This window comes from Cynocephalus volans, chromosome 11, assembly GCF_027409185.1.
Source record: "Cynocephalus volans isolate mCynVol1 chromosome 11, mCynVol1.pri, whole genome shotgun sequence".
Classification (NCBI taxonomy): domain Eukaryota; kingdom Metazoa; phylum Chordata; class Mammalia; order Dermoptera; family Cynocephalidae; genus Cynocephalus; species Cynocephalus volans.
The window spans coordinates 113,202,080-113,227,377 of NC_084470.1; the positions used below are offsets into that span (position 1 = coordinate 113,202,080).

A 25,298-nucleotide genomic window follows, 5' to 3' on the forward strand; every position below is an offset into this window, starting at 1 on the left:
CGAGGATCCTGAGCTCAACGAGGAGGAAATGTCCAGAGCCAAAGGCCACTTGCCATTTTCCCTACTCTTTGCCCTCAGACACAGCAGGAGGCTCAGCACCCCAGGGACTGGCTCTGATTTTGCATTTTCATGGAAAGAACTGGCAGCTGTGGGATTCCCAGGGCATGTGCCCCGCCTGCTAGGTGAGCTGCTGGGTCCTGACATCTGGCATGTCTTGGCTGTGCACTAGGGGAGGAAGAGGGGCATGGGAGCCAGCGTCTGTAGGGCATCCTGCTCTATGTCACTGTCTCATTGAATCCACTCACTCCTGGTTCTCAACAGGCAGATGGTAACACTCAGCTCAGAGAGGTTAGTAACAAGCCCAAAGTCACACCGCTGTAAGAGGCAGGGCAAACATCCCCTCTGAGATCTAACACCAAAGCCTGTGCTCTGCCCACCACTCTCCACTGCCTCTGGGCTGGCTGTCATGCCAGGCCGTTCTCATACCCAAAAACCAGTGAGATTGACAGCAGGAGAGTGCCAGCTGGCTACCTGCCCTGTGCTCTGCCCTCGGTCCCCTCTGTGGTGGCTCAACAGCAGCTCCAAGAGCAGAGGAGAGTCCAGCCAACTTAGGAACCAGAGGTGCTGGCGTGTGTCCCCAGGTCTGAGGGAGCACCTCTCTATCCCAGGGCAAGGCTAACGTCCACAGGGTGTCCATCTCCACCCTCAGAGCCTCCCAGCTGGGGATGCAGAACAGGGACAGTCAGGATCCCTGAACCAGTGCAGCCACCCAGATCCCCAGGTGTAGGTGCCCAGTCCAGCCCAGCCTCAGATGTGGTCCCCAGATGCCCCACTTCTCCTGGGCCCATCACATGGCCACAGCCACCTCATGGTACAGATCATTCAAACAGATCATTTTTAAAATATATTTTCTGCTGCAGACTTGAGACTATATAAAAGTCATTAAAATAAACACGAGAAAAATGAATAGATCTATACCTTGAAGTTTTTTCAACTCAGAATTGTCATCAAAAAGTGCCTCAGGTTCTTTCCAGGTATCTGGCTCAGGAGTAGGTGGGAATGGCCAAAAGATCCCAAGGATCCCTGCATTTGGGGCTCACTAGTGTGGCCAACTATTGTTACCACCGTGACCAGAAGCCCTAAGTGTCCCTCTCTATACATCTGGAGTACCTTCCCAGTCCTTGTCACTGGCCCAGCACCTTTTCGTGAGGCCCCGAGGAGAGGGTGGGCACAAGTTGGGTGAGGTAGACCTGCTTTCTCAAGGGTCCACACAGGACCTTGTGCCATGGAGCAACCCAGGCAATGGTCTCTTGGGTGTCAGGAGGAAGGTGAGCCAGCGACAGCTGTGAGCAGGTGTAAGGGAGCCACACCTGACTCCCTCAGGTTAATAACCAGCGCTGGCTCCTGCTCAGAGCATCCCTCTGGGTCACTGGGCTGGAATGGCACTGCTAATTCAGGTCGCCAGCCTGAGGCCGGTGTTGCTGCCAGCCACGCCCTGCTCAGGGTTGTTCTGACCTTCCCTTTCCCAAGGAGCCAGCGTGGGACAGCAGACAGGCCTGCTCTGGGAGTCTCAAGAATGGGGTCCTAGTTCCAACTCCATTCTTTTCTAGCTATGCAACTTTTAGCCAGACTGGTTGTAACCAGTGAGGCTGCAGAATTTTTTATAGGAGGCTGTTAGGGGCACCAGTGTGCCCTAAGGAAGGGGAACAGGAGCTGGGAAATGGCATAGAAGCATATACGTACCATTTTACTTAGATTATAGGCATAATAGGGGTGGCTTGGAGGACTTGGGGGACTGGGAGCCAAGACGGTGCTGAAGCCCCTCCCAGCCATCCTCTGTGCCGCCACTGGCTATGTGAATCAGAGCCTGCCTCCTTCACAGGGTGGCTGCGATGGTCAAATGAGATCATGCAGATGAAGCCCTCTGGGCACTGTAATGCTCTCTACAGATGGGGCATATTATTATCCCCTCTTACAGCGACCCTAACCCTTTAGTCAGGAGCCTGACCAGCATTGCTTACTAATGGATCTGTGACATCCCCGTGACTCCTTCTTCAGAAGAACTGCCAATGAGCAATTTAATTTCCCAGCTCTGGACGATGCTCCTGCTGGTTCTTCAGGGGTTCCTTCCCAAGCAGGGCCTTGCTTGGATCTGCCAAGCCCCCAGAGCTCTGTTTCCAGGAGGAATCTCCCTACTCATCCCAGCCCAGGCAATCTCCAGATAGTTCTCAGGAGTTTCATTCTAGTGGGTCGGTGGTCCTCAGAAGGTAGCCACTGGTCAATCGTTGCAGGAATGCATGGGATGCTGGTAAAAAAGGAAATTCCAGGGGCCCATCCTGGGTCTAAGGCACCCATTTCTAGAAGCGAGCTTTAGCGATCTGTGTCTTTATTATTATTATTATCATCACAGAGCCCCTGGTTATTGTGCACACTAAATTTGAGTTTTGGAAAGGGATTATCATGGGATCTAGTCCCTTGCCCAGGACAGACTTCTTTCAAAACCATTCAAATTCCAGAGACTCTTCCCCATTTCTAAAGAGCCCTCTGGAGGGTGAGGAAGTGCCGGGAAGGCATAAAACATACTAGCCCCGTGTCCTTTGGGGAGAGTCAGCTGAGACAATGCAGGAGGAAACCCGGGGTAAATAGGAGGGCTGGGACTTCAGGTTTAAGTGCACTTGAAGCTTTTGCTGGGGCAGAAACTCCTGTCTGTGTGACAAAAGAAAGAAAACTAGAGGAGGTCTCACTAGGGGTCGAGTGGATGCCCCTGTGGGACTCAGCTCATACATCTGCTCACTGCCCACCACACAAACCCACCCCTAGAGGCCTCCCTGGCTGAAGTGCCACAGCGCGCTGCACAGACCCCTCCCTGGCACCCTCTCACCATGAAAACTCTCCATCTATCTGTCCTCACTAGGCCATAAGAGCTAGTTAGCATCGGGTCTTGACTGGCTCTGCAACGCAAACCCAGGCCCAAAGTGCTGCTACACGTTTGTTGAACGAATAAACAAACAAATCCCATAATTAGCCTGTGGAATGGAAACTCAGAGGAGACCTTGGATTTTAAGACACAATTTAAAGAGAAGAAAAAGGAAGCCCTTACCATACAACCCGTTATCCTTACAAGGGGAAAACATAGGTAAGCCGAGGAAGGGTTAGGCACACCCAGAACTGGCAGTTCCAGAAGCGGATAATTCAGGGAAGGGTTGTCCTGTGTGAGTCTGACCCAGCATGGCAGGCCTGGGGATCACTAGGTGGTTCCTAGAGCCTTTTTCCTCCTCCGCTCTCTCAGGAGAGAGGGGGCCACGGGGGCAGCCCAGGAGCTCCCCCTGCTGGCAGCGGCGCGTTCCCGGCCAGCTTCTGGGTCGGCGCCTGTCCTCGCCCAGCCAGGTGGGCGCGGCCGCCTTCTCCGGCCCGGGAGCTGCTCTCACGTCGGGGCCGGTGTCCCGGCCCTCCCCTCCTCCTTCCCAAATGCGCCTTGTTTTCCTTTCCTCAGTCAGTCCAGGGGAGAGCGGAGGGAGGAAGACAGACGCGCGGCAGGGAAGAGCTCGGCAGCCCGAGCGGCAGCCCGGCCTCTCTAGGAGCCAGGCGGGGCTTGTCCCCCAGCAGCAGACGCCGGCGTCACGCGCACCCACGGGTGCAGGTGCGGTGTCTGAGAAACCAAGTCTCAGCGCTGTTCTTCTCCGAGGAAGCACAGGAGCCAGCCCTCCGGCCAAAGGCCAGAACAGCCAGGCATTTGCCCGGCAGGCCGGAGCGAGCCGGAGAGCAGCCTGCGCAGGGCGCCGAGCCGGGCGGAGCCACGCAGGCGGTGCGCGCGGAGTTCCCGGAGCCCGTGAGGCACACAAGCGCCGGGGCCCCTCAGCACGAAGCACTGCGGCCTGGGGGTGGGCCCAGCACGGTGTGTGCGGACAGGCCTCCGGCGGCTCTGAGGCAGCTCCGCGTGGAGACCTGCCAGGCCCGCCGGCCCTCGACCCTGGGGAGTGTGGGGACAGGGCCTGGGGCCACAGCGGGGGCCTCCGGGCGGCGCAGCCCCGTGCGCGTGGCCCAAACGCAGCGTCCTTTCTCCCTAAGAAGCGCGCCCCAGGGAGGAGGGCTGTGGGAGGAAGGAAGCCCCCCGCGTGCCACTGGGTGGGCCGGGCCTGGGGCGCCAGAGGGAGGCCACGGGAGCAGCCCCCAGGGGGACAGCACGGTGCTCCTTCCCGGCTTACGGAAATTGTGTCCCGTACGACTTCTAGCTTCAGTTAAGCTGAGTCACTGAGCTGTTTCCCACACGGACCATCCCATTATTTGGCTTGGAGGCACCACTAGAAACCTGAAAGGACGGCTAACGTTCCATCGCTGCCCCAGGCTTCGCTGCCCAGCAGTGGGAGGCTGCTCCTTTTGAGATATGACTGAAATGAACTGACACGTCTCTGTCCCGCATCCTCAACACACACCCTCACAGCAATCCAGTGACATTTCAGCAGAGTCTGAAACAGTTCGTAAAATGACCAGTAGAGGGGGCGCTTTCCCCATCGTTAGAGTGGAAATGGCTCTCTCCAGGTACCGTGCCCGGTAAGGGTCTAGCTGCCAGGTGTTCAGTGCTTCCGAAAAGCCAGGTGTACTTACAGGCCATAGAGGTGCCTGCCTAAAGCTGAGTGATTTCAGGGACAAGGAGGTCCAAAGCCACACCCCGTCTGTCTTCCTGGACTATTGAGGCTGTCTGAGCTTTATCTACTTAGTCTAGACCAGTTTAAAATGCAAATACAGTTGGGATTACACCTGAGGCTGTTGCCCATCCTTCATATCTCATTGAGATGGAAGGAGTTCAGAGAAGGTTTTGACAAACGGGAAGGTGAGGGTGGGTAGAGAGGGTCATAACAATGAAAATGAGGCGGCCCAAGCATCACAATCCTCTGTCCAAAGGAAGAGAAAAGCCTCGTCTGATTCCAAGACAGTGAGAACTGAGTCTACTCCGTGTCTGGCAGGAGCAGATGTCGCCTCCCTGGGGCTCCTGTCTATTTGCACATGTACAACCTCTCATGGAGTGTTGTGGACTAGGATGGTTTGTTTTCTTGTCTTTCAGCACTTTGAGAGAGGGACACTGTCTTTGTAATTCCAACTCCTATCACAAACCCTGACAAAATTTTAAATGTTCAATAAATGTTGAATAAATGAATACATGAATGTCCATGAGTAAATTAAGTAAATTATTGTCATTAAGTAAATTATAGTATATAAGCGTTACTACAATATTATGTGGTTCTTTAAAATAATAGTTTTAAAGGCCATCTAGACTCTCGCTCTGCTCTGCCATTTCTGCCACGTGAGACCCCTGGGTCACTGACGTCGCCTCCAAAACCTTCACCAGATGTGTTCCCTGGACTTTGGACTTCACAGCCTCTGAAAGTAGTCAAAAAAAAAAAAAAAAAGATCTGGGAACAAATCACTAATTCAGAAGAGGGTAGACTCAGGGCTTCTAGACTTGGAGAGGAAGAGCCTACCTGGACAGCTTTCCTTGTTTCAGTGATGAGATTGCCTTCGAGGATCCTAAGATGGCGGTGGCTGCGGCGGATGGCGCTGAGTAGCTGAGGTGGAAAAGGCGGCCACTGCGCCTTAGGCAGCTGGGAAACTTGTGGACCTTCCTCTTGCCGTCTCTTAAGGGAGGACCGCTGCTGGTGGCTGGTCGTGGGGGCTGACCGCCACTTTGCCCTCGGCAGGAGAGGCTGCCTCGTTTACAGGCAACAGCTTTGAAGTGTGGAGCAGGAAAAGAACTGTTTCTTAGCTGCAGTGGCCAGCTGCCCTATTCAGGATTTGAGGTTTCAGGCCGACATAAAAGAAGATTCCTGGGAGCGCCCGAGCCGCGCCGTGGGACCGAGTGACCAGGCCGAGGCGGCGGTGGCCGAGAACGGGGACAGTGATGACGCAGAGGCAGAGAGGGAGCCGCCCAACCCGGCACAGCCCTGTGAGTGACCCCCCACCTGGCCCTGCTCGGGGGGCAGATGCCCGCCTGGCTTCTGCATGCCCCACCGGGCCACTCACCGCCCCAGGGCTGCCTCCATTTTCTCAGGTGGTGGCGGCTCCGGCCCGGCTTGGCCGGGCCTGTCCTCCTTGCCCGGCTCGGCTCCTCACTGAGCCTTCCCACTTGCTTGCCCCAGCGCGGGGCTTCCCGGGGCCTGCGGGCCGGCCTCCCCTCCCACTCCCTCCATGGATCTCTGGCGGGGCTGGTGGTGTGGGGCGTTCCCGGCCAGCATCGGGAGGGCAAGGAAGTGCGGGCTGGGCCGACTGTCACTCCACCACACCCTGGGCTCCGGCCCCCGGTAAACTTCCTGTCACCAGGAGGCAGATACCATCGCTGCGGCCACCAGTTCGGAAAAACGCCTAACCGATTTCTGGTTAGGAATAGTGTGGTCGGAGCGTTCCCAAGTTTGCTTGAACCTGCCAGAGAGCTGACTGCAGGCGGGCACCTCTCCGTGCTGGGGGGATTCAAAGGTGAACCATGTGCTGCGGGTACCTCCCCCAAAGAGCTCACGCTTTGGTGTGGGAGATAAGACAAGTACACAAATAACCGCGATACCAGGAGGAAGGTGATAAGTCCTGAGAAAGATCTACACAGTGCTACAAAGACACCCAGAGCGACCGGTCGTCTGTGCCTAGCAGAAACCTGGTAGACTTCCTGGGCGAGGCAGTGCCGAGCAGGGTCTTGAAGGCCCGGCTGATAGACGAGGGTTGCAGAAGACACATCCCAGCCCAGCCCAGTGCACACAGAGCGGTGAAACGTCCGGCTAGGGAGGCGGAGACTCGGCAGAAAACATGCACCCTGCGGGCCGCCACTGTGAGATACAGCAGCCCAGCCTAGTGTGCACAGAGTGGGGAGACGTCCGGCTAGGGAGGCGGAGACGTGACAGAAACCACACACCCTGTGGGGCCACCACTGTGTGATCCAACAGCCTGGGCCAGAGCGCACAGAACAGGGAGAAGTCCTGCATGGGAAGTGGAAGCTCAGCAGAGACCACACACCCGGTGGTACCGCCCCATGATCCAGCAGCCCAGCAGAGTCCAAGCTGACCAGAGAGGTGGCCCCCCGGAGAGACCCAAGACCCGAGGCATCCACACCCACAAAGCACTAGAGGCCACCTGAGTAGTCATGAAGGTAGCCATACCAAATTGGCAACCACAGCAACATCTTAGTTAGTCAATAGTCTCAAACCGGTGGACTGTGAAACCCCCTGCCACAATGAATAAACATCAAAAAAAAGATACCAAAAATACAAAAAATCAAGAAAGTACACCACCAAAAGTTAATAAATCTCAAACTCTAGATCCTATAGAACAAGAAGCCCTTGAAATGACTGACAAGGAATTTCGAGTGATAACTCTAAGGAAACTGAATGAGATACAAGAAAACTCAGCTAGACATCATGATGAAACGAGGAAAAGTATACAGGACCTGAAAGAGGAAATGTACAAGGAAATCAATGTCCTGAAAAAAAATGTAGCAGAACTTGCCGAACTGAAGAAATTATTTAGCGAAACAAAAAACACAACGGAGAGTTTAACCAGCAGGCTTGTCGAAGTTGAAGAGAGAACCTCTGAACTTGAAGAGGGGCTGTTTGAAATAACACAAGCAGACAAAAAAAAAAAAAGAAAAGAAAAAAGAATCAAAGACATTGAAGAAAATCTGAGAGAGATATCAGACAACCTTAAGTGCTCAAATATCCGAGTCATGGGTATTCCAGAAGGGGAGGAAAACGAAGAGTGCATTGAAAACTTATTCAACAAAATAGTGGCAGAAAACTTCCCAGTTATAGGAAAAATCACAGATCTTCAGATCCAGGAAGCTCAACGATCTCCAAACGTATTCAACCCAAAAAGGCCTTCTCCAAGACATGTTATAGTCAAACTGGCAAAACTCAGAGACAAAGAGAGAATCTTTAAAGCTGCAAGAGAGAAGGGTCAAATCACCTATAAGGGAGCCCCAATCAGGCTAACATCAGACTTTTCATCACAAACCCTAAAAGCTGGAAAGGAATGGGATGATATATTCAAAATACTAAAAGACAAAGATTGCCAGCCAATAATACTCTACCCTGCAAGGCTATCCTTCCGAAATGAAGGGCAAATAGTATATTTCTCAGACAAACAAAAACTGCGGGAGTTCAGTACAACACGACCACCCTTACAAGAAATCCTCAAGGGAGTACTGGGTTTGGTTCCTGAAAAATAACTACCACTGCCATAAAAACCCAAGAACAATCAAAACCCACTAGTATAATAAAAATGGCATTCATGAGAGAAAACAATCAAACAAAAACGCTATCTACAACCTAAGGAACCAACAAACACAGAAACCAAACAGTAAATCAGAAAGCAAGGAACAAAAAACACCTAAGACAACCAAACAACCAATACAATGCTAGGAATAAATCAACACCTTTCAATAACAACTCTTAATGTAAAAGGCTTAAATTCCCCAATCAAAAGACACAGACTGGCTGACTGGATTAAAAAGGAGGACCCAACTATATGCTGCCTACAAGAGACCCACCTCACCCATAAAGATTCACATAGACTAAGAGTGAAAGGATGGAAAAAGATTTACCATGCAAACAGAAAAGAAAAATGAGCTGGAGTAGCTATTCTTATATCTGACAAAATAGACTTTAAACTAAAAACCTTAAAAAGAGACAATGAGGGACACTACTTAATGATAAAAGGACTGATGCATCAAGAAGACATAGCAATCATAAATATGTACACACCCAATGTTGGAGCAGACAGATTTATAAAACAAACTCTATTAGACCTAAAGAAGGAAAGAGACACTAATACCATAATAGCAGGGGACCTGAACACCCCACTGTCAATATAAGACAGATCATCTAAGCAAAGAATCAATAGAGAAACACAAGATCTAAACAATACTCTAGACCAATTGGAATTGGCAGATATCTACAGAACATTCCATCCAACAACCTCAGAATATTCATTCTTCTCATCAGCACATGGATCATTCTCCAGGATAGATCACATATTAGGTCACATATCAAGTCTCAATAAATTCAAAAAAATTGGAATTATCCCATGTATTTTCTCAGACCACAATGGATTAAAATTAGAAATTAATAACAAACGAAACTCTGGAAACTATACAAACACACGGAAATTAAACAGCATTCTACTTAATGACATATGGGTCCAAGAAGAAATCAAGCAAGAAATCAAAAAATTTATTGAAACTAATGAAAATAATGATACATCATACCAAAACCTGTGGGATACTGCAAAAGCAGTATTAAGGGGGAAATTTATTGTATTAAATGCTCACCTCAGAAGAATGGAAAGATGACAAGTGAACAACCTAACACTTCACCTTAAAGAACTAGAAAAACAAGAACAATCCAAACCTAAAGTTAGCAGACGGAAAGAAATCATTAAGATCAGAGCAGAACTGAATGAAATTGAAACCCCAAAAACAATACAAAAGATCAATGATTCAAAAAGTTGGTTTTTTGAAAAGATAAATAAAATTGACAAACCATTAGCATGGCTAACAAAAAAAAAGAAGAGAGAAGATTCAAATAACAAAAATTAGAAATGAAAAAGGCGATATTACAACTGATTCATCTGAAATACAAGGAATCATTTGAGGCTACTATAAACAACTATACGCCAACAAATTTGAAAATCTGGAGGAAATGGATAAATTTCTGGACACACACAAGCTCCCAAAACTGAACCATGAAGACGTAGAAAATTTGAACAGACCAATAACAATAAAGGAGATTGAAGCTGTTATCAGAAGGCTCCCAACAAAGAAAAGCCCAGGACCAGATGGATTCACAGCAGAATTTTACCAAACATTCAAAGAGGAATTGACACCGATTCTTTACAAACTATTCCAAAAGGTTGAAACAGACACAAATCTCCCAAACTCATTCTATATGAAGCAAACATCATCCTGATACCAAAACCAGGTAAAGATATAACCAAAAAAGAAAACTACAGGCCGATATCCTTGATAAATATAGATGCAAAAATCCTCACTAAAATACTAGCATACAGAATACAGCCACATATACGTAAAATTATTCACCACGATCAAGTGGGATTCATCCCAGGGATGCAAGGTTGGTTCAACATACGCAAATCAATAAATGTGATACATCATATTAATAAAGTCAAACACAAGGACCATATGATCATCTCTATAGATGCTGAAAAAGCATTTGATAAAATTCAGCACTCATTCATGACAAAGACCCTCTAAAAGTTAGGTATAGAGGGAAAGTATCTCAACATAATTAAAGCCATATATGCCAAACCCACTGCCAATATCATCCTGAATGGGGAAAAGCTGAAAGCTTTTCCTTTAAGAACAGGAACTAGACAAGGATGCCCACTCTCACCACTCCTATTCAACATAGTGTTGGAAGTACTAGCCAGAGCAATCAGAGAAGAGAAGAAAATAAAGGGCATCCAGATTGGAAAAAGTGAAGTCAAACTGTCCCTGTTTGCAGATGACATGATCCTATATATCGAACAGCCTAAAACCTCTACAAAAAAACTCTTGGAATTGATAAATGATTTCAGCACAGTAGCAGGATACAAAATCAACACACAAAAATCAGTAGCATTTCTTTTCTCCAATAGTGAATATGCAGAAGGAGAAATCAAGAAAGCCTGCCCATTTACAATAGCCACCAAAAAAATAAAATACTTAGGAATTGAGTTAACCAAGGAGGTGAAAAATCTCTATAATGAGAACCACAAACCACTGCTGAGAGAAATTAGAGAGGATACAAGAAGATGGAAAGATATTCCATGCTCTTGGATTGGAAGAATCAACATAGTGAAAATGTCCATACTACCCAAAGTGATATACAAATTCAATGCAATCCCCATCAAAATTCCAAAGACATTTTTCTCAGAAATGGAAAAAACTATTCAGACATTTATATGGAACAATAAAAGACCACGAATAGCCAAAGCAATGCTCAGCAAAAAAAATAAAGCTGGAGGCATAACACTACCTGACTTTAAGCTATACTACAAAGCTATAATAACCAAAACAGTATGGTACTGGCATAAAAACAGACACACTGACCAATGGAATAGAATAGAGAATCCAGAAATCAACCCACACACTTACTGCCATCTGATCTTTGACAAAGGCACCAAGCCTATTCACTGGGGAAGGGACTGCCTCTTCAGCAAGTGGTGCTGGGATAACTGGATATCGATATGCAGGAGAATGAAACTAGATCCATACCTCTCACCGTATACTAAAACCAACTCAAAATGGATTAAGGATTTAAATATACACCCTGAGACAATAAAACTTCTTAAAGAAAACATAGGGGAAACACTTCAGGAAATAGGACTGGGCACAGACTTCATGAATACGACCCCAAAAGCACGGGCAACCAAAGGAAAAATAAACAAATGGGATTATATCAAACTAAAAAGCTTCTGCACAGCAAAAGAAACAATTAAAAGAGTTAAAAGACAACCAACAGAGTGGGAGAAAATATTTGCAAAATATACATCTGACAAAGGATTAATATCCAGAATATATAAGGAACTCAAACAACTTTACAAGAAGAAAACAAGCAACCCAATTAAAAAATGGGCAAAAAAGCTAAGTAGGCATTTCTCTAAGGAAGATATCCAAATGGCCAACAGACATATGAAAAAATGCTCAACATCACTCAGCATCCGGGAAATGCAAATCAAAACCACATTGAGATACCATCTAACCCCAGTTAGGATGGCTAAAATCCAAAAGACTATGAACGATAAATGCTGGCGAGGCTGCGGAGAAAAAGGAACTCTCATCCATTGTTGGTGGGACTGCAAAATGGTGCAGCCTCTATGGAAAATGGTATGGAGGTTCCTTAAACAATTGCAAATAGATCTACCATACGACCCAGCCATCCCAATGTTGGGAATATACCCAGAGGAATGGAAATCATCAAGTCGAAGGTATACCTGTTCCCCAATGTTCATCGCAGCACTCTTTACAATAGCCAAGAGTTGGAACCAGCCCAAATGCCCATCATCAGATGAGTGGATACGGAAAATGTGGTACATCTACACAATGGAATACTACTCAGCTATAAAAACGAATGAAATACTGCCATTTGCAACAACATGGATGGACCTCGAGAGAATTATATTAAGTGAAACAAGTCAGGCACAGAAAGAGAAATACCACATGTTCTCACTTATTGGTGGGAGCTAAAAATTAATATATAAATTCACACACACACATACACACATACACACACAAACCGGGGGGGGGGGGAAGAAGATATAACAACCACAATTATTTGAAGTTGATACAACAAACAAACAGAAAGGACATGGTTGGGGGGGAGGGGGGAGGGAGAAGGGAGGGAGGTTTTGGTGATGGGGAGCATTAATCAGCTACAATGTATATCGACAAAATAAAATTAAAAAAAAAAAAAAAAAATCAGTAGCATTTCTTTTCTCCAATAGTGAACATGCAGAACGAGAAATCAAGAAAGCCTGCCCATTTACAATAGCCACCAAAAAAATAAAATACTCAGGAATTGAGTTAACCAAGGATGTCAAAAATCTCTATAACGAGAACTACAAACCACTGCTGAGAGAAATTAGAGAGGATACAAGAAGATGGAAAGATATCCCATGCTCTTGGATTGGAAGAATCAACATAGTGAAAATGTCTATACTACCCAAAGTGATATACAAATTCAATGCTATCCCCATCAAAATTCCAAAGACATTTCTCTCAGAAATGGAAAGAACTATCCAGACATTTATATGGAATACCAAAAGACCATGCACAGCCAAAGAAACGCTGAGCAAAAAAAATAAAGCTGGAGGCATAACACTACCTGACTTTAAACTATACTACAAAGCTATAATAACCAAAACAGTATGGTACTGGCATAAATACAGACACACTGATCAATGGAATAGAATAGAGAATCCAGAAATCAACCCACACACTTACTGCCATCTGATCTTTGACAAAGGCACCAAGCCTATTCACTGGGGAAGGGACTGCCTCTTCAGCAAATGCTGCTGGGATAACTGGATATCCATATGCAGGAGAATGAAACTAGACCCATACCTCTCACCATATACTAAAATCCACTCAAAATGGATTAAGGATTTAAATATACACCCTGAAACAATAAAACTTCTTAAAGAAAACATAGGAGAAACACTTCAGGAAATAGGACTGGACAAAGACTTCATGAATATGACCCCAAAAGCACAGGCAACCAAGGGAAAAATAAACAAATGGGATTATATCAAACTAAAAAGCTTCTGCACAGCAAAAGAAACAATTAACAGAGTTCAAAGACAACCAACAGAGTGGGAGAAAATATTTGCAAAATATACATCTGACAAAGGATTAATATCCAGAATATATAAGGAACTCAAACAACTTTACAAGAAAAAAACAAGCAACCCAATTAAAAAATGGGCAAAAGAGCTAAGTAGGCATTTCTCTCAGGAAGATATACAAATGGCCAACAGACATATGAAAAAATGCTCAACATCACTCAGCATCTGGGAAATGCAAATGAAAACTACACTGAGATACCATCTCACCCCAGTTAGGATGGCTAAAACCCAAAAGACTCTGAATGATAAATGCTGGCGAGGTTGCGGAGAAAAAGGAACTCTCATATATTGTTGGCGGGATGGCTGGGTCGTATGGAAATCATCAAGTCGAAGGTATACCTGTTCCCCAATGTTCATCGCAGCACTCTTTACAATAGCCAAGAGTTGGAACCAGCCCAAATGCCCATCATCAGATGAGTGGATACGGAAAATGTGGTACATCTACACAATGGAATACTACTCAGCTATAAAAACGAATGAAATACTGCCATTTGCAACAACATGGATGGACCTCGAGAGAATTATATTAAGTGAAACAAGTCAGGCACAGAAAGAGAAATACCACATGTTCTCACTTATTGGTGGGAGCTAAAAATTAATATATAAATTCACACACACACATACACACATACACACACAAACCGGGGGGGGGGGGAAGAAGATATAACAACCACAATTATTTGAAGTTGATACAACAAACAAACAGAAAGGACATGGTTGGGGGGGAGGGAGGGAGGGAGAAGGGAGGGAGGTTTTGGTGATGGGGAGCATTAATCAGCTACAATGTATATCGACAAAATAAAATTAAAAAAAAAAAAAAAAAAAAAAATTATATATTGTTGGCGGGACTGCAAAATGGCGCAGCCTCTATGGAAAATGGTATGGAGGTTCCTCAAACAATTGTAGATAGATCTGCCATATGACCCAGCTATCCCACTGCTGGGAATATACCCAGAGGAATGGAAGTCATCAAGTCCAAAGTATACCTGTTCCCCAATGTTCATTGCAGCACTCTTTATAATAGCCAAGAGTTGGAACCAGCCCAAATGTCCATCATCGGATGAGTGGATACGGAAAATGTGGTACATCTACACAATGGAATACTACTCAGCTATAAAAAAGAATGAAATACTGCCATTTGCAACAACATGGATGGACCTTGAGAGAATTATATTAAGTGAAACAAGTCAGGCACAGAAAGAGAAATACCACACGTTCTCACTTATTGGTGGGAGCTAAAAATTAATATATAAATTCACACACACACACACACACACACACAAAACGGGGGGGGGAGAAGATATAACAACTACAATTACTTGAAGTTGATACAAGTAAACAGAAAGGACATTGTGTGGGGGAGGGAGGAGAGGGAAGAGGGAGGGAGGTTTTGGTAAGGGGCAACAATAATCAGCCACAATGTATATCGACAAAATAAAACTAAAAATAAATAAATAAATAAATAAATAAATAGTTTTTTAATTCTGAACTCCTGATTATGCAATGGAAAGCTTTGTTCACCCATAAATCCTGCCCTAGCTGGAAAGACCTGGAGCTTACCTGCTCTGGTTTTGGGTCAAAATATGTTTTGAAGGATTCAGCCTTTTCACTAAAAAAGAAACCACTGTCACTCTTATGCATTATGAAACTTCCTGAAAATTTAACGTATCCATCCATCTCAGAGTGTTTGGGGCCAGTTTAGTCCCTGGAGTAATTTTCCTAAGAGAGACCTGCTAAGCAGAATTTGTCAACCAAAACCTAGAGGCTCCAACCAGAAATCAAGTTTCCACTGGTTTCTGCCAGTTTGTTCTCTTCACAGTTACCATTTCATCATGGACTTAAAGCAATAGAAACGAAGGGAAAAGCGTAAATGAGTGCACGTGACAAGACCAGGCAGAGATCTGGTGCATCATGTGTCTAAATGGAAAATGAAGCTCATCTTTCCAGAGTCCTTCTGTTTTCTCTCCTGTGCCCTACTCTCCTTTCTCAAAAGCTCTAGGGCCTCCAGACCCACCTCCTCCTCCTTCCTCTTCAACCCTGCTCACAGGACATCTATCAGATCTTAGTGCAGATCTAAGATGAGGTGTTCCCTCTTGGTGGTCAAGTGTGCTTTGAAACCTTCTCTCTCTTTAGGAACCCAAATACATTGTATCTCCTGTGAAACGTCATAAAGGCATTTTCCAGGCATGGGATCCTTCAGAGCAAGTTGTCACCTACTAGTTTGACTATTCTAGTCGCAGAGGGCAAGAGGCAGTGTGGTGGGACAGGTGTCTTGGTCCAGGAAGCCAAGACTGGGCAGGTGGATTACAGGAGAAAGAGTTGACTTCAGAAATGTTACTTGCCTATATTTCTTTACCTGCTAAGGGCAATAAGAATGGTATTTTTTCTGGATGGGAGTAGTTTTTTCCACATCTAAATGTAATGTTAGTGATTCCCAGTGGGATCTGAAAAAGGTCTCAGATTTTTAAATTCTTATTTATAGAATAACTCGTAACAGATAAAATGCTATCTATATATTTTATTTATATTTCAGTTTCATGACTCTTGCCTCAAACGTAGCTATTTGTAAAACCAAATGATGCTGGAGACTATGTCTTGCGACATCATACTACTCAGATGGCATGACAGGTGGTGGTGGCAGCCTTCCTCCACAGCTTTCAGTTTACGAGGCACCATCTTTCTTTGCAGCTACCAGTTCTCTTCTCTTTGGCCTCATTAATAAAACTACCCCAATTCTTCTGCCTTTCTTTCCCGTAGGCTCCTTCTCTGTCTCCAGTAACCTTCATGCTTTCTCTGTCTCCTTGCTAGAGGCCTCTGAGCCTTGACCCACTTACTTGTCACTCTCTTTTTTCTCACACTGTCCATCACTGATCAGTGTAGATGACAGCCAGTTTCTCTCTTCTAGAAGCACGGGTTTCAAAGGGAGGCTGGCAGACTCTGGGAATCCCAAGACGCTTTTCAGGAATCCACAAGGTCAAAACTCTTCATAATAATACAAAGAAGTTATATGCTTTTTCACCGTGTTGACATCTGCAATGATGTTGAATTTTGGAAAATTTGCATCCATCAAGTTTTTAAAAACTTGTATGAATTTGACTGCTTCCCAATACTTAAAAGACTTTCTGATGAGATCAGAGGTATTAATAAATGTGATTTTGGTATTATATAATGAAATATATTAATATTTGGAAAATCTGCATAACTCAGTGAAGTAATATTTCCCAAATGTCAATGCATAATGTTACAAAAGCATACATGGTTAAAGATCTACTTGAAATGTTACAGAACAGACTGCCGAGAAACCAAGCATCACTCCTCACTCAGAGGGAGGGAGAACTCAAAGATTTATTACACGGTGGGCCCAGAGGAGTTCACACTCCAAAGTCTGAGACCGGACTCCAGACTTGCAAAGGGTTATATAGGTTACATTCTTCCCGGGTTGTAGGTTTCGTTTTCTTGAAATCCAGGCAGCAGGGGGGCTAAGCTGATACAAAAGTAAAACAAAAACCAAAAAGTGTAGTACAGGTGCAGGTTAAAGTTTTTCTGGGCTTGTCCATATCAAAAGTACAAGACAGACCATTAGGTTTTAATGTAACAAAGCAGGAAAAATTCATTGATAGGGCTTCAGATTGTACACAGCAAATAACCTTAAGAAACTACCAGTTGGAATTTCGGTACAGTTTCAAAGAAGAAAATTGCAATTATCTGAAAAGGATATTAAAATACTTTGAAGGAAATGGTTCATGGACTTCTGTGGTCAGCACCCAAGGACGTGTTCACTTGGCGAACTCGCAAACGAGTTAACCGAGAAATGTCAAGGATTGGAAACAATCCTTGAGAACGCTTGAAGTTGTGAGAACACTTTCTTGGGATGTTCCCAGGAGGCGAATTATAGATAACTAAGTGCTTGAGAAGGGAGGTAACGGCCTTCTGCTCTTGAGAAAAGTGTAACTGAATTTATGCATTAATGCTTATCTCGCATGCACAAGCTTGCTAAATGTAATAAAAGCTGTAACAGCGGCTGGGTCGGAGCTACTCGCCTGAGAGAGCAGTGGCCCCCGCTCTTCACCCGCATCTCGTCTGCTGTGTCTTCCTTCACGTCTCCGATCATTTTAATCAACAATACTTCACCGTTTCCAACTACATGTGTGCAAGGCTTTTCTCCACACATATCAAAACAGCAGATCCCAACAGACTGAATGCAGAATCTGACAGCATAATCCAGCTGTCTTCTATAACGCCAGGAACTAAAGAGGTTTGCACTCTTTAAGACATGAAGCAGTGCCATTCTTCTCACTACCTTTTTGTTTTGTTTTGTGAAAGGTTATTTTGGTATGCTTTCTTTCAATCCCGCAAAGCCAGGGCAAGTGCTGAGCCTCCCTCGGGTCTTTTCTAGTGGGGCCTGAAGTGCTGTGCTTTCTCCTAGTCTGCAGAGGTGAGCAGCTGTCTGCAGCAGATGCTTGCAGTCGCAATCCCTGGGGGTACGCTTGGGGAGCCAGCTTGGGGGTGGGGATGTGCAGAGCACTTGGGGTACCCATAGGCCATTTGGAGGGCTCCACAGGCAAGACATCCCAAGTGGCTCGTGGGCAGGCTTCCTGATGGAAGTGATTAGTGGGGTTCGCAGCCTCCCTTACTTGCTCCCAGCCTTTCCCCACACTCAGCCATGCCAGTCATCTTAGCATTCTGGCTGGAGGAAGAGTGCTTGGGCAGCATGCCACACAGCTGGGAGAGCAGGATGCTCGCTCACTGCATTCTCACTTTCCCATGGAAGAGGTCATGGCTTGATGGTCTCTCTCAGCACTGAGCTGTGCCACCCTGGGGGAGGGGTGGCATGGATAAAGTGAAACTGATCTTCCTACCTTCCACAAAGCACCTGTCCTCAGATCTTTTGCTCCAGTGGTGCACTGGAAATTCTATGCTGGACTTCCAGACTGCCACAAAGGTACTCTTTTCCGTGGGCAGTTGTCAAAATCAGCATTTCTGCAGGAGGATAATGGTAGAAAGCTCCTATTCTGCCATCTTGCTGATGTCACTCTCTCAAGTTATTTTTAAATGGATGAAATATTTTAGTTTCTGTTTTAGCCCTAACCCTGGTGGATTTTGTTTCCTTGTGTTCCAATAAAATACCTTTCCTTCCTTGGAGCATTCTAAAATCTTAAAATCCCTTTTCACCCACGTGTATGTAAGTACCAGAACTTAAAAAAAAAAAAAAAAAAAAAAAAAGCTATACAAAACTAACATTAAAAAAATAAATTTATTTTGAGTCTAAAATACTGAAGAACAAGCACACAGATAAACAGTGTAAAGAGCAAAAACTAAAACATGAATAACGACTTAAGACATAGGCATTCTACCAGCTATAACATACAAACATACTTTTACATACATACCTATTTTTAAAGACATTTCTCCAACATTCTCAAAAGTCAAAAGCTATATTTGCAGCATTTATAAATGCAACAGATTTTGAAAGCATCCAGTGTCTTTCCTAAATTCATTTGATTAAAATCTACACAAGTGATGATTACCTACTCCATTTACCAAACACAAGACAGAATTCTTCTTTGACATATGATAGTCAACTTCCATGTAAAATTCAGATAAACTGTTAATTCATTTTGCATTCTGTCACATATTTTACCCCTTTTCTAATCAACAAGGGAAAATACACACATGTATGTAAATCCTTTTCAGAAATAAAGAACTCCAGCTTTTAACTGTCATTTGTTCAAAACCTCAGGAACTCAACAAGTACATGATTACTTCAAACAACAGTGACAGTTTAAAAATAAAAATTATTTAAGGGGGGGCCGTGAAACACATTTTGGCCATTTTTACCTGTGATGTAAATATCAAAGGAAGCTAACAATTGGGCATCTAGCCTGAGTGGTGGAGTTTGGATGTGTTGTCTCCTCCAAAAGTCATGTGGAAATTTGATCCCCAATGTAGCAGTGTTGGAAACTGCTTGAGTCATGGGGGTGAATCGCTCATGAATGGATTAATGCTCTCCCTGGGGGAAGGGGGATTAATGAGTGAGTTCTTGCTCTACTAGTTCCCGTGAGAGCTGGTTGTTTAAAAAGACCCTGGCACCTCCCCACTTGCTTCCTCTCGCCATGTGATCTGCTTGTACTCACCGGCTGCCTGATGCTTTCCACCATGAGCAGAAGCAGCCTGAGGCCTGTGCCAAATGCAGCTGTCCCAGAATCGTAAGCCAAATAAACCTCCGTTCTTTATAAATTACCCATTCTCAGGTATTTTGGTTATAGCAATACAAATGGACTAATACACTGAGCTACCACCAACTGCCTGAAAAGGCTAAAAAGAGATCTAAACATCCCTTGTATCCACAAAGTAATAATCAGAGCTGTTCATCTCACTGTCTGGAGAATTTTTCTCTAGCTAGACTTAAGTTCTTGTGGTACAATGACTTGGTCTACTCCATGATGAATGGCATTTAATATTATTAAAAGACCCTTGAGATCAAACTGAACGCATTCATTTTGTGGATGAGAAAAATACTGCCTAGAGAAGTTCAAAGACTTATCCAGAGTTACAGAGACAGACAGAAATGCATCGAGGACATGGACCCAGAGTTTCTGATTCTTAGCCAAGTCCTCTTTGCAACATATTCTCCAGGGTCAGATTTTATGTAATTTATAGGCATTTGATTACAGAGAATGTTGTAATTCCAATATAAAACAATGCATATATTCTGACTAAATCAAAAATTCCTATTGACTTCAAGGGTATTCATTACCCGATTGGCTTTTTTTGGTGTATGGACATAATGTAAATATTACAGCTGATCAAACGTCATTACCATAAAGATATTTCCCTATGAGTTTGGAGAGTCAGGACATCAAACATTTAAATTCTCACTGTAAACAAAACACAGTGGTAGGCACTGTGGAAATACATTTGGTCCTAGTCTCCTTACCCTGAGCATGAAAAAGAGCAGACGGTTCCAACGGTGTGGTGATGACACACACTCTGTTGTGAGAAGAGGACCAACTCCCCCAGCCGCACTGATGGAGCGTGTACCTGGCACAGCACAGTTTTCCTCAAAGGAGAATGGGCGTAAGAATGACTGCAGAATGACAACAGGTAGCATTTCAAGCAGTCTCCACTAAATGGGGGAACCTAGGTGATCTGAAGTTATTATGGATTTCCTTATCTCAGGAATCTTCAAAGGCAGAATACAGGATGTGATACAAGAAATCAGGAAACAGCCAGTAACACATATGATAAAATTTTCTTACTAGAAATTGAAAAAAAGAAGGAAGTAAAAAAAGGCAATGGGTACAAAACTACTCTATTTTATGTTAGAGTGAAAAAATATAGTGTCAGCATTTTCCAGGGTAGGAAGGCAGCACAGAGAAGAATTTGAGATAATGAGCCAGTGTCTGGGCTCCTTAGCAGAGTTAGAACATAATTCTAAGACCAAAGACACGGGTAGATTCTGCACACAAAGTAGTTTGCAGCTATTGACAAGTACCTGTTAGGAGTACTTTGTAGCAAAAGTATAAGAAATGGGAAAAATCTTAGAGGTTATCAGAAAGCTGGATCCCAATCCTGTCCCTCAGTGGGTCAGTAGTGTCAGGTGGGGGTATACTGTACTTATACTGAGGTGGCCTGGACAGTTGGTCAGCACAGTGAAAAGGTAGCCAATTAGGAATATATTGTACATTTGGTCCCACTGAGTATTTTTACATATAAACTGCATGTACTCTCATGTGTCTTATGGGAACTGGACCCCCATATTATCATTTTAGAAGGTCTTCTAAGCTTTCGTTTTTCTTTTTTTGCACCAATATCCATTCCCCACAACCTATAAAACCCAGTCTTCCTGCTTATGTATCTCTCCAAGTATCATCACACTGCATCCCAATTACCACAGGATATTAACTTTTCTTTCACCTCAAATTGCTGATTCTGACTGCTTGGACAACATAACAGTTTTTGGTTCTTGATCTGTGGGACTATCAACTGGCACCTGAAAAAGAATCAGATAATAAAATATGTACAGCATCTGGCATAAGCTATCATAAAAGACTGACAGGTGACTCAGGAAAAAAAAGGCTGACTAGATAAGATTGGTTTCATACTTATTCTTTGTAATCATAAAAATATTCATTACTTACGGCTTTAATATCAATGTTTGTGATTCCGATATTTATGTTGTGTCTTCTCAGATCAGACTTGATTAGTGCTGAAACAGAGAAGCATCAATAGAGATACCATAAACTGTTTGTTGATATTGTCAAATTTAGCACACTATAGTACCATGATATTCAATAGCATCCTTGTAGCCTGAAAAAGTAATAGTACCTCTTTAAGCCATTAAATTTAATTAGCAAGTCATTCGTTAGTGAATAATATGGGATACTAGGAATCAGATGCAAAGAAGAAAAGCACAATTCTTTTCTCTAAAGGACTCTCCAATCTAGGGAAATATGGACATGGGAACAATTATAACACTGTATGATTACTGCAATAATGCAGGTATGTACAAGGCGTAGTGGGAGTGTAGAAGAAAAAATGCCAGTGTCAGCCAAAGGAAACCAGAAAGCCTTGCAAGATGAGACATACTTGAATTGAAACCTGAAAAATGAGTAGGAACTTGTCAAGCAGATAAGAGGAGAGAGGAAGGCATTCTAGGCAGAAGGCATTTAAACAAAGAAAGGTGGGCAGGAAGAGTGCAGCCTATTCTTGGTACTACAGTAGTTTGGGATCACTGGAGCATCAAGTACGAGAAGGAGGTGGTGGAATATCAGGCTGGGTTGGTAGGTATGTTGTACACTACATTAAGAGTCTCCACTGTATCTGAGTAGGGGAGTGGCATTATCAGATGTACATATCAGGTAGCTCAATCTGACCACAATGTGAAAGATAACCAGCAACAAGACTGGAGGCAAGAAGCCCAGCCAAGAGGCTTACTCCTGCTGAGAGATGGTTATAAGTGCCTAAATGTGTGAACAATGTGGATACAGACACAGGTTTCAAAGATATTTTAGAATAGAACCAGCAATTTGATAGGATATGAAAAATGTGAGAGAGAGAGAAAAACTTGGGTGACTTCAGAGATTTCTCGTTGGGCAGTTGAATGGACAGTGGCTCTAGTTATTGAAACTAAATAGAGAAAGATGCTAAGTTCAGTTCTGAACTGGTTAAGATGCTCATGGAACATCTGGGTCAGGAGACATATGATTAGACATATGATTAGACATATGGGTCTGAAATATTAAGAGAGGTCAGGGTCTGGAGATACAGGATTTGTAAGTTAACAGTGTTAAAGTGGAAGTTAAGGCCACAGACTGCACAAGAAGAGTGCAAAATAAGAAAAGAAGATATAAACACACAGGCAGTTAAGTACAGTTAGTTCCCAACTTAGGAAGGTTGCACTAAAAATTTTTTTTTTTTTTTAAATTTTATTTTGTCGATATACATTGTAGCTGATTAATGCTCCCCATCACCAAAACCTCCCTCCCTTCTCCCTCCCCCCCTCCCCCCCAACCATGTCCTTTCTGTTTGTTTGTTGTATCAACTTCAAATAATTGTGGTTGTTATATCTTCTCCCCCCCCCCCCCGGTTTGTGTGTGTATGTGTGTATGTGTGTGTGAATTTATATATTAATTTTTAGCTCCCTCCAATAAGTGAGAACATGTGGTATTTCTCTTTCTGTGCCTGACTTGTTTCACTTAATATAATTCTCTCAAGGTCCATCCATGTTGTTGCAAATGGCAGTATTTCATTCGTTTTTATAGCTGAGTAGTATTCCATTGTGTAGATGTACCACATTTTCCGTATCCACTCATCTGATGATGGGCATTTGGGCTGGTTCCAACTCTTGGCTATTGTAAAGAGTGCTGCGATGAACAATGGGGAACAGGTATACCTTCGACTTGATGATTTCCATTCCTCTGGGTATATTCCCAACAGTGGGATGGCTGGGTCGTATGGTAGATCTATTTGCAATTGTTTAAGGAACCTCCATACCATTTTCCATAGAGGCTGCACCATTTTGCAGTCCCACCAACAATGGATGAGAGTTCCTTTTTCTCCGCAGCCTCGCCAGCATTTATCGTTCATAGTCTTTTGGATTTTAGCCATCCTAACTGGGGTTAGATGGTATCTCAATGTGGTTTTGATTTGCATTTCCCGGATGCTGAGTGATGTTGAGCATTTTTTCATATGTCTGTTGGCCATTTGGATATCTTCCTTAGAGAAATGCCTACTTAGCTTTTTTGCCCATTTTTTAATTGGGTTGCTTGTTTTCTTCTTGTAAAGTTGTTTGAGTTCCTTATATATTCTGGATATTAATCCTTTGTCAGATGTATATTTTGCAAATATTTTCTCCCACTCTGTTGGTTGTCTTTTAACTCTTTTAATTGTTTCTTTTGCTGTGCAGAAGCTTTTTAGTTTGATATAATCCCATTTGTTTATTTTTCCTTTGGTTGCCCGTGCTTTTGGGGTCGTATTCATGAAGTCTGTGCCCAGTCCTATTTCCTGAAGTGTTTCCCCTATGTTTTCTTTAAGAAGTTTTATTATCTCAGGGTGTATATTTAAATCCTTAATCCATTTTGAGTTGATTTTAGTATACGGTGAGAGGTATGGATCTAGTTTCATTCTCCTGCATATCGATATCCAGTTATCCCAGCACCACTTGCTGAAGAGGCAGTCCCTTCCCCAGTGAATAGGCTTGGTGCCTTTGTCAAAGATCAGATGGCAGTAAGTGTGTGGGTTGATTTCTGGATTCTCTATTCTATTCCATTGGTCAGTGTGTCTGTTTTTATGCCAGTACCATACTGTTTTGGTTATTATAGCTTTGTAGTATAGCTTAAAGTCAGGTAGTGTTATGCCTCCAGCTTTATTTTTTTTGCTGAGCATTCCTTTGGCTATCCGTGGTCTTTTATTGTTCCATATAAATGTCTGAATAGTTTTTTCCATTTCTGAGAAAAATGTCTTTGGAATTTTGATGGGGATTGCATTGAATTTGTATATCACTTTGGGTAGTATGGACATTTTCACTATGTTGATTCTTCCAATCCAAGAGCATGGAATATCTTTCCATCTTCTTGTATCCTCTCTAATTTCTCTCAGCAGTGGTTTGTAGTTCTCATTATAGAGATTTTTCACCTCCTTGGTTAACTCAATTCCTAAGTATTTTATTTTTTTGGTGGCTATTGTAAATGGGCAGGCTTTCTTGATTTCTCCTTCTGCATGTTCACTATTGGAGAAAAGAAATGCTACTGATTTTTGTGTGTTGATTTTGTATCCTGCTACTGTGCTGAAATCATTTATCAATTCCAACAGTTTTTTTGTAGAGGTTTTAGGCTGTTCGATATATAGGATCATGTCATCTGCAAACAGGGACAGTTTGACTTCATCTTTTCCAATCTGGATGCCCTTTATTTCCTTCTCTTCTCTGATTGCTCTGGCTAGTACTTCCAACACTATGTTGAATAGGAGTGGTGAGAGTGGGCATCCTTGTCTAGTGCCTGTTCTTAAAGGAAAAGCTTTCAGCTTTTCCCCATTCAGGATGATATTGGCAGTGGGTTTGGCATATATGGCTTTAATTATGTTGAGATACTTTCCCTCTATACCTAACTTATAGAGGGTCTTTGTCATGAACGAGTGCTGAACTTTATCAAATGCTTTTTCAGCATCTATAGAGATGATCATATGGTCCTTGTGTTTGAGTTTATTAATATGGTGTATCACATTTATTGATTTGCGTATGTTGAACCAACCTTGCATCCCTGGGATGAATCCCACTTGATCGTGGTGAATAATTTTTCGTATGTGTTGCTGTATTCTGTTTGCTAGTATTTTAGTGAGGATTTTTGCATCTATATTCATCAAGGATATCGGCCTGTAGTTTTCTTTTTTGGTTATATCTTTACCTGGTTTTGGTATCAGGA

The 25,298-nt window shown here is 43.7% G+C and overlaps 1 protein-coding gene across 3 annotated transcripts in view; it reads right to left on the reverse strand.

Moving 5' to 3' along the window:
- Nucleotides 1-18,670: 18,670 nt before the first annotated feature.
- The window catches only part of FLVCR1 (FLVCR choline and heme transporter 1), a 42,372-nt gene continuing 35,744 nt past the window's right edge, over nt 18,671-25,298 (reverse strand). For 2 of the 3 annotated variants that reach the window (XM_063114169.1, XM_063114166.1), the window contains 2 exons: nt 21,519-21,586; nt 20,674-21,370 (listed from right to left, as the gene is read on the reverse strand). In XM_063114169.1, the coding sequence (XP_062970239.1) occupies nt 21,296-21,370; nt 21,519-21,586 (143 nt within the window). In that variant the 3' untranslated portion in view covers nt 20,674-21,295. Of the gene's footprint in view, nt 20,636-20,673; nt 21,371-21,518; nt 21,587-25,298 lie in introns of those variants that run through there. The other variant, XM_063114167.1, reaches the window with a different exon arrangement.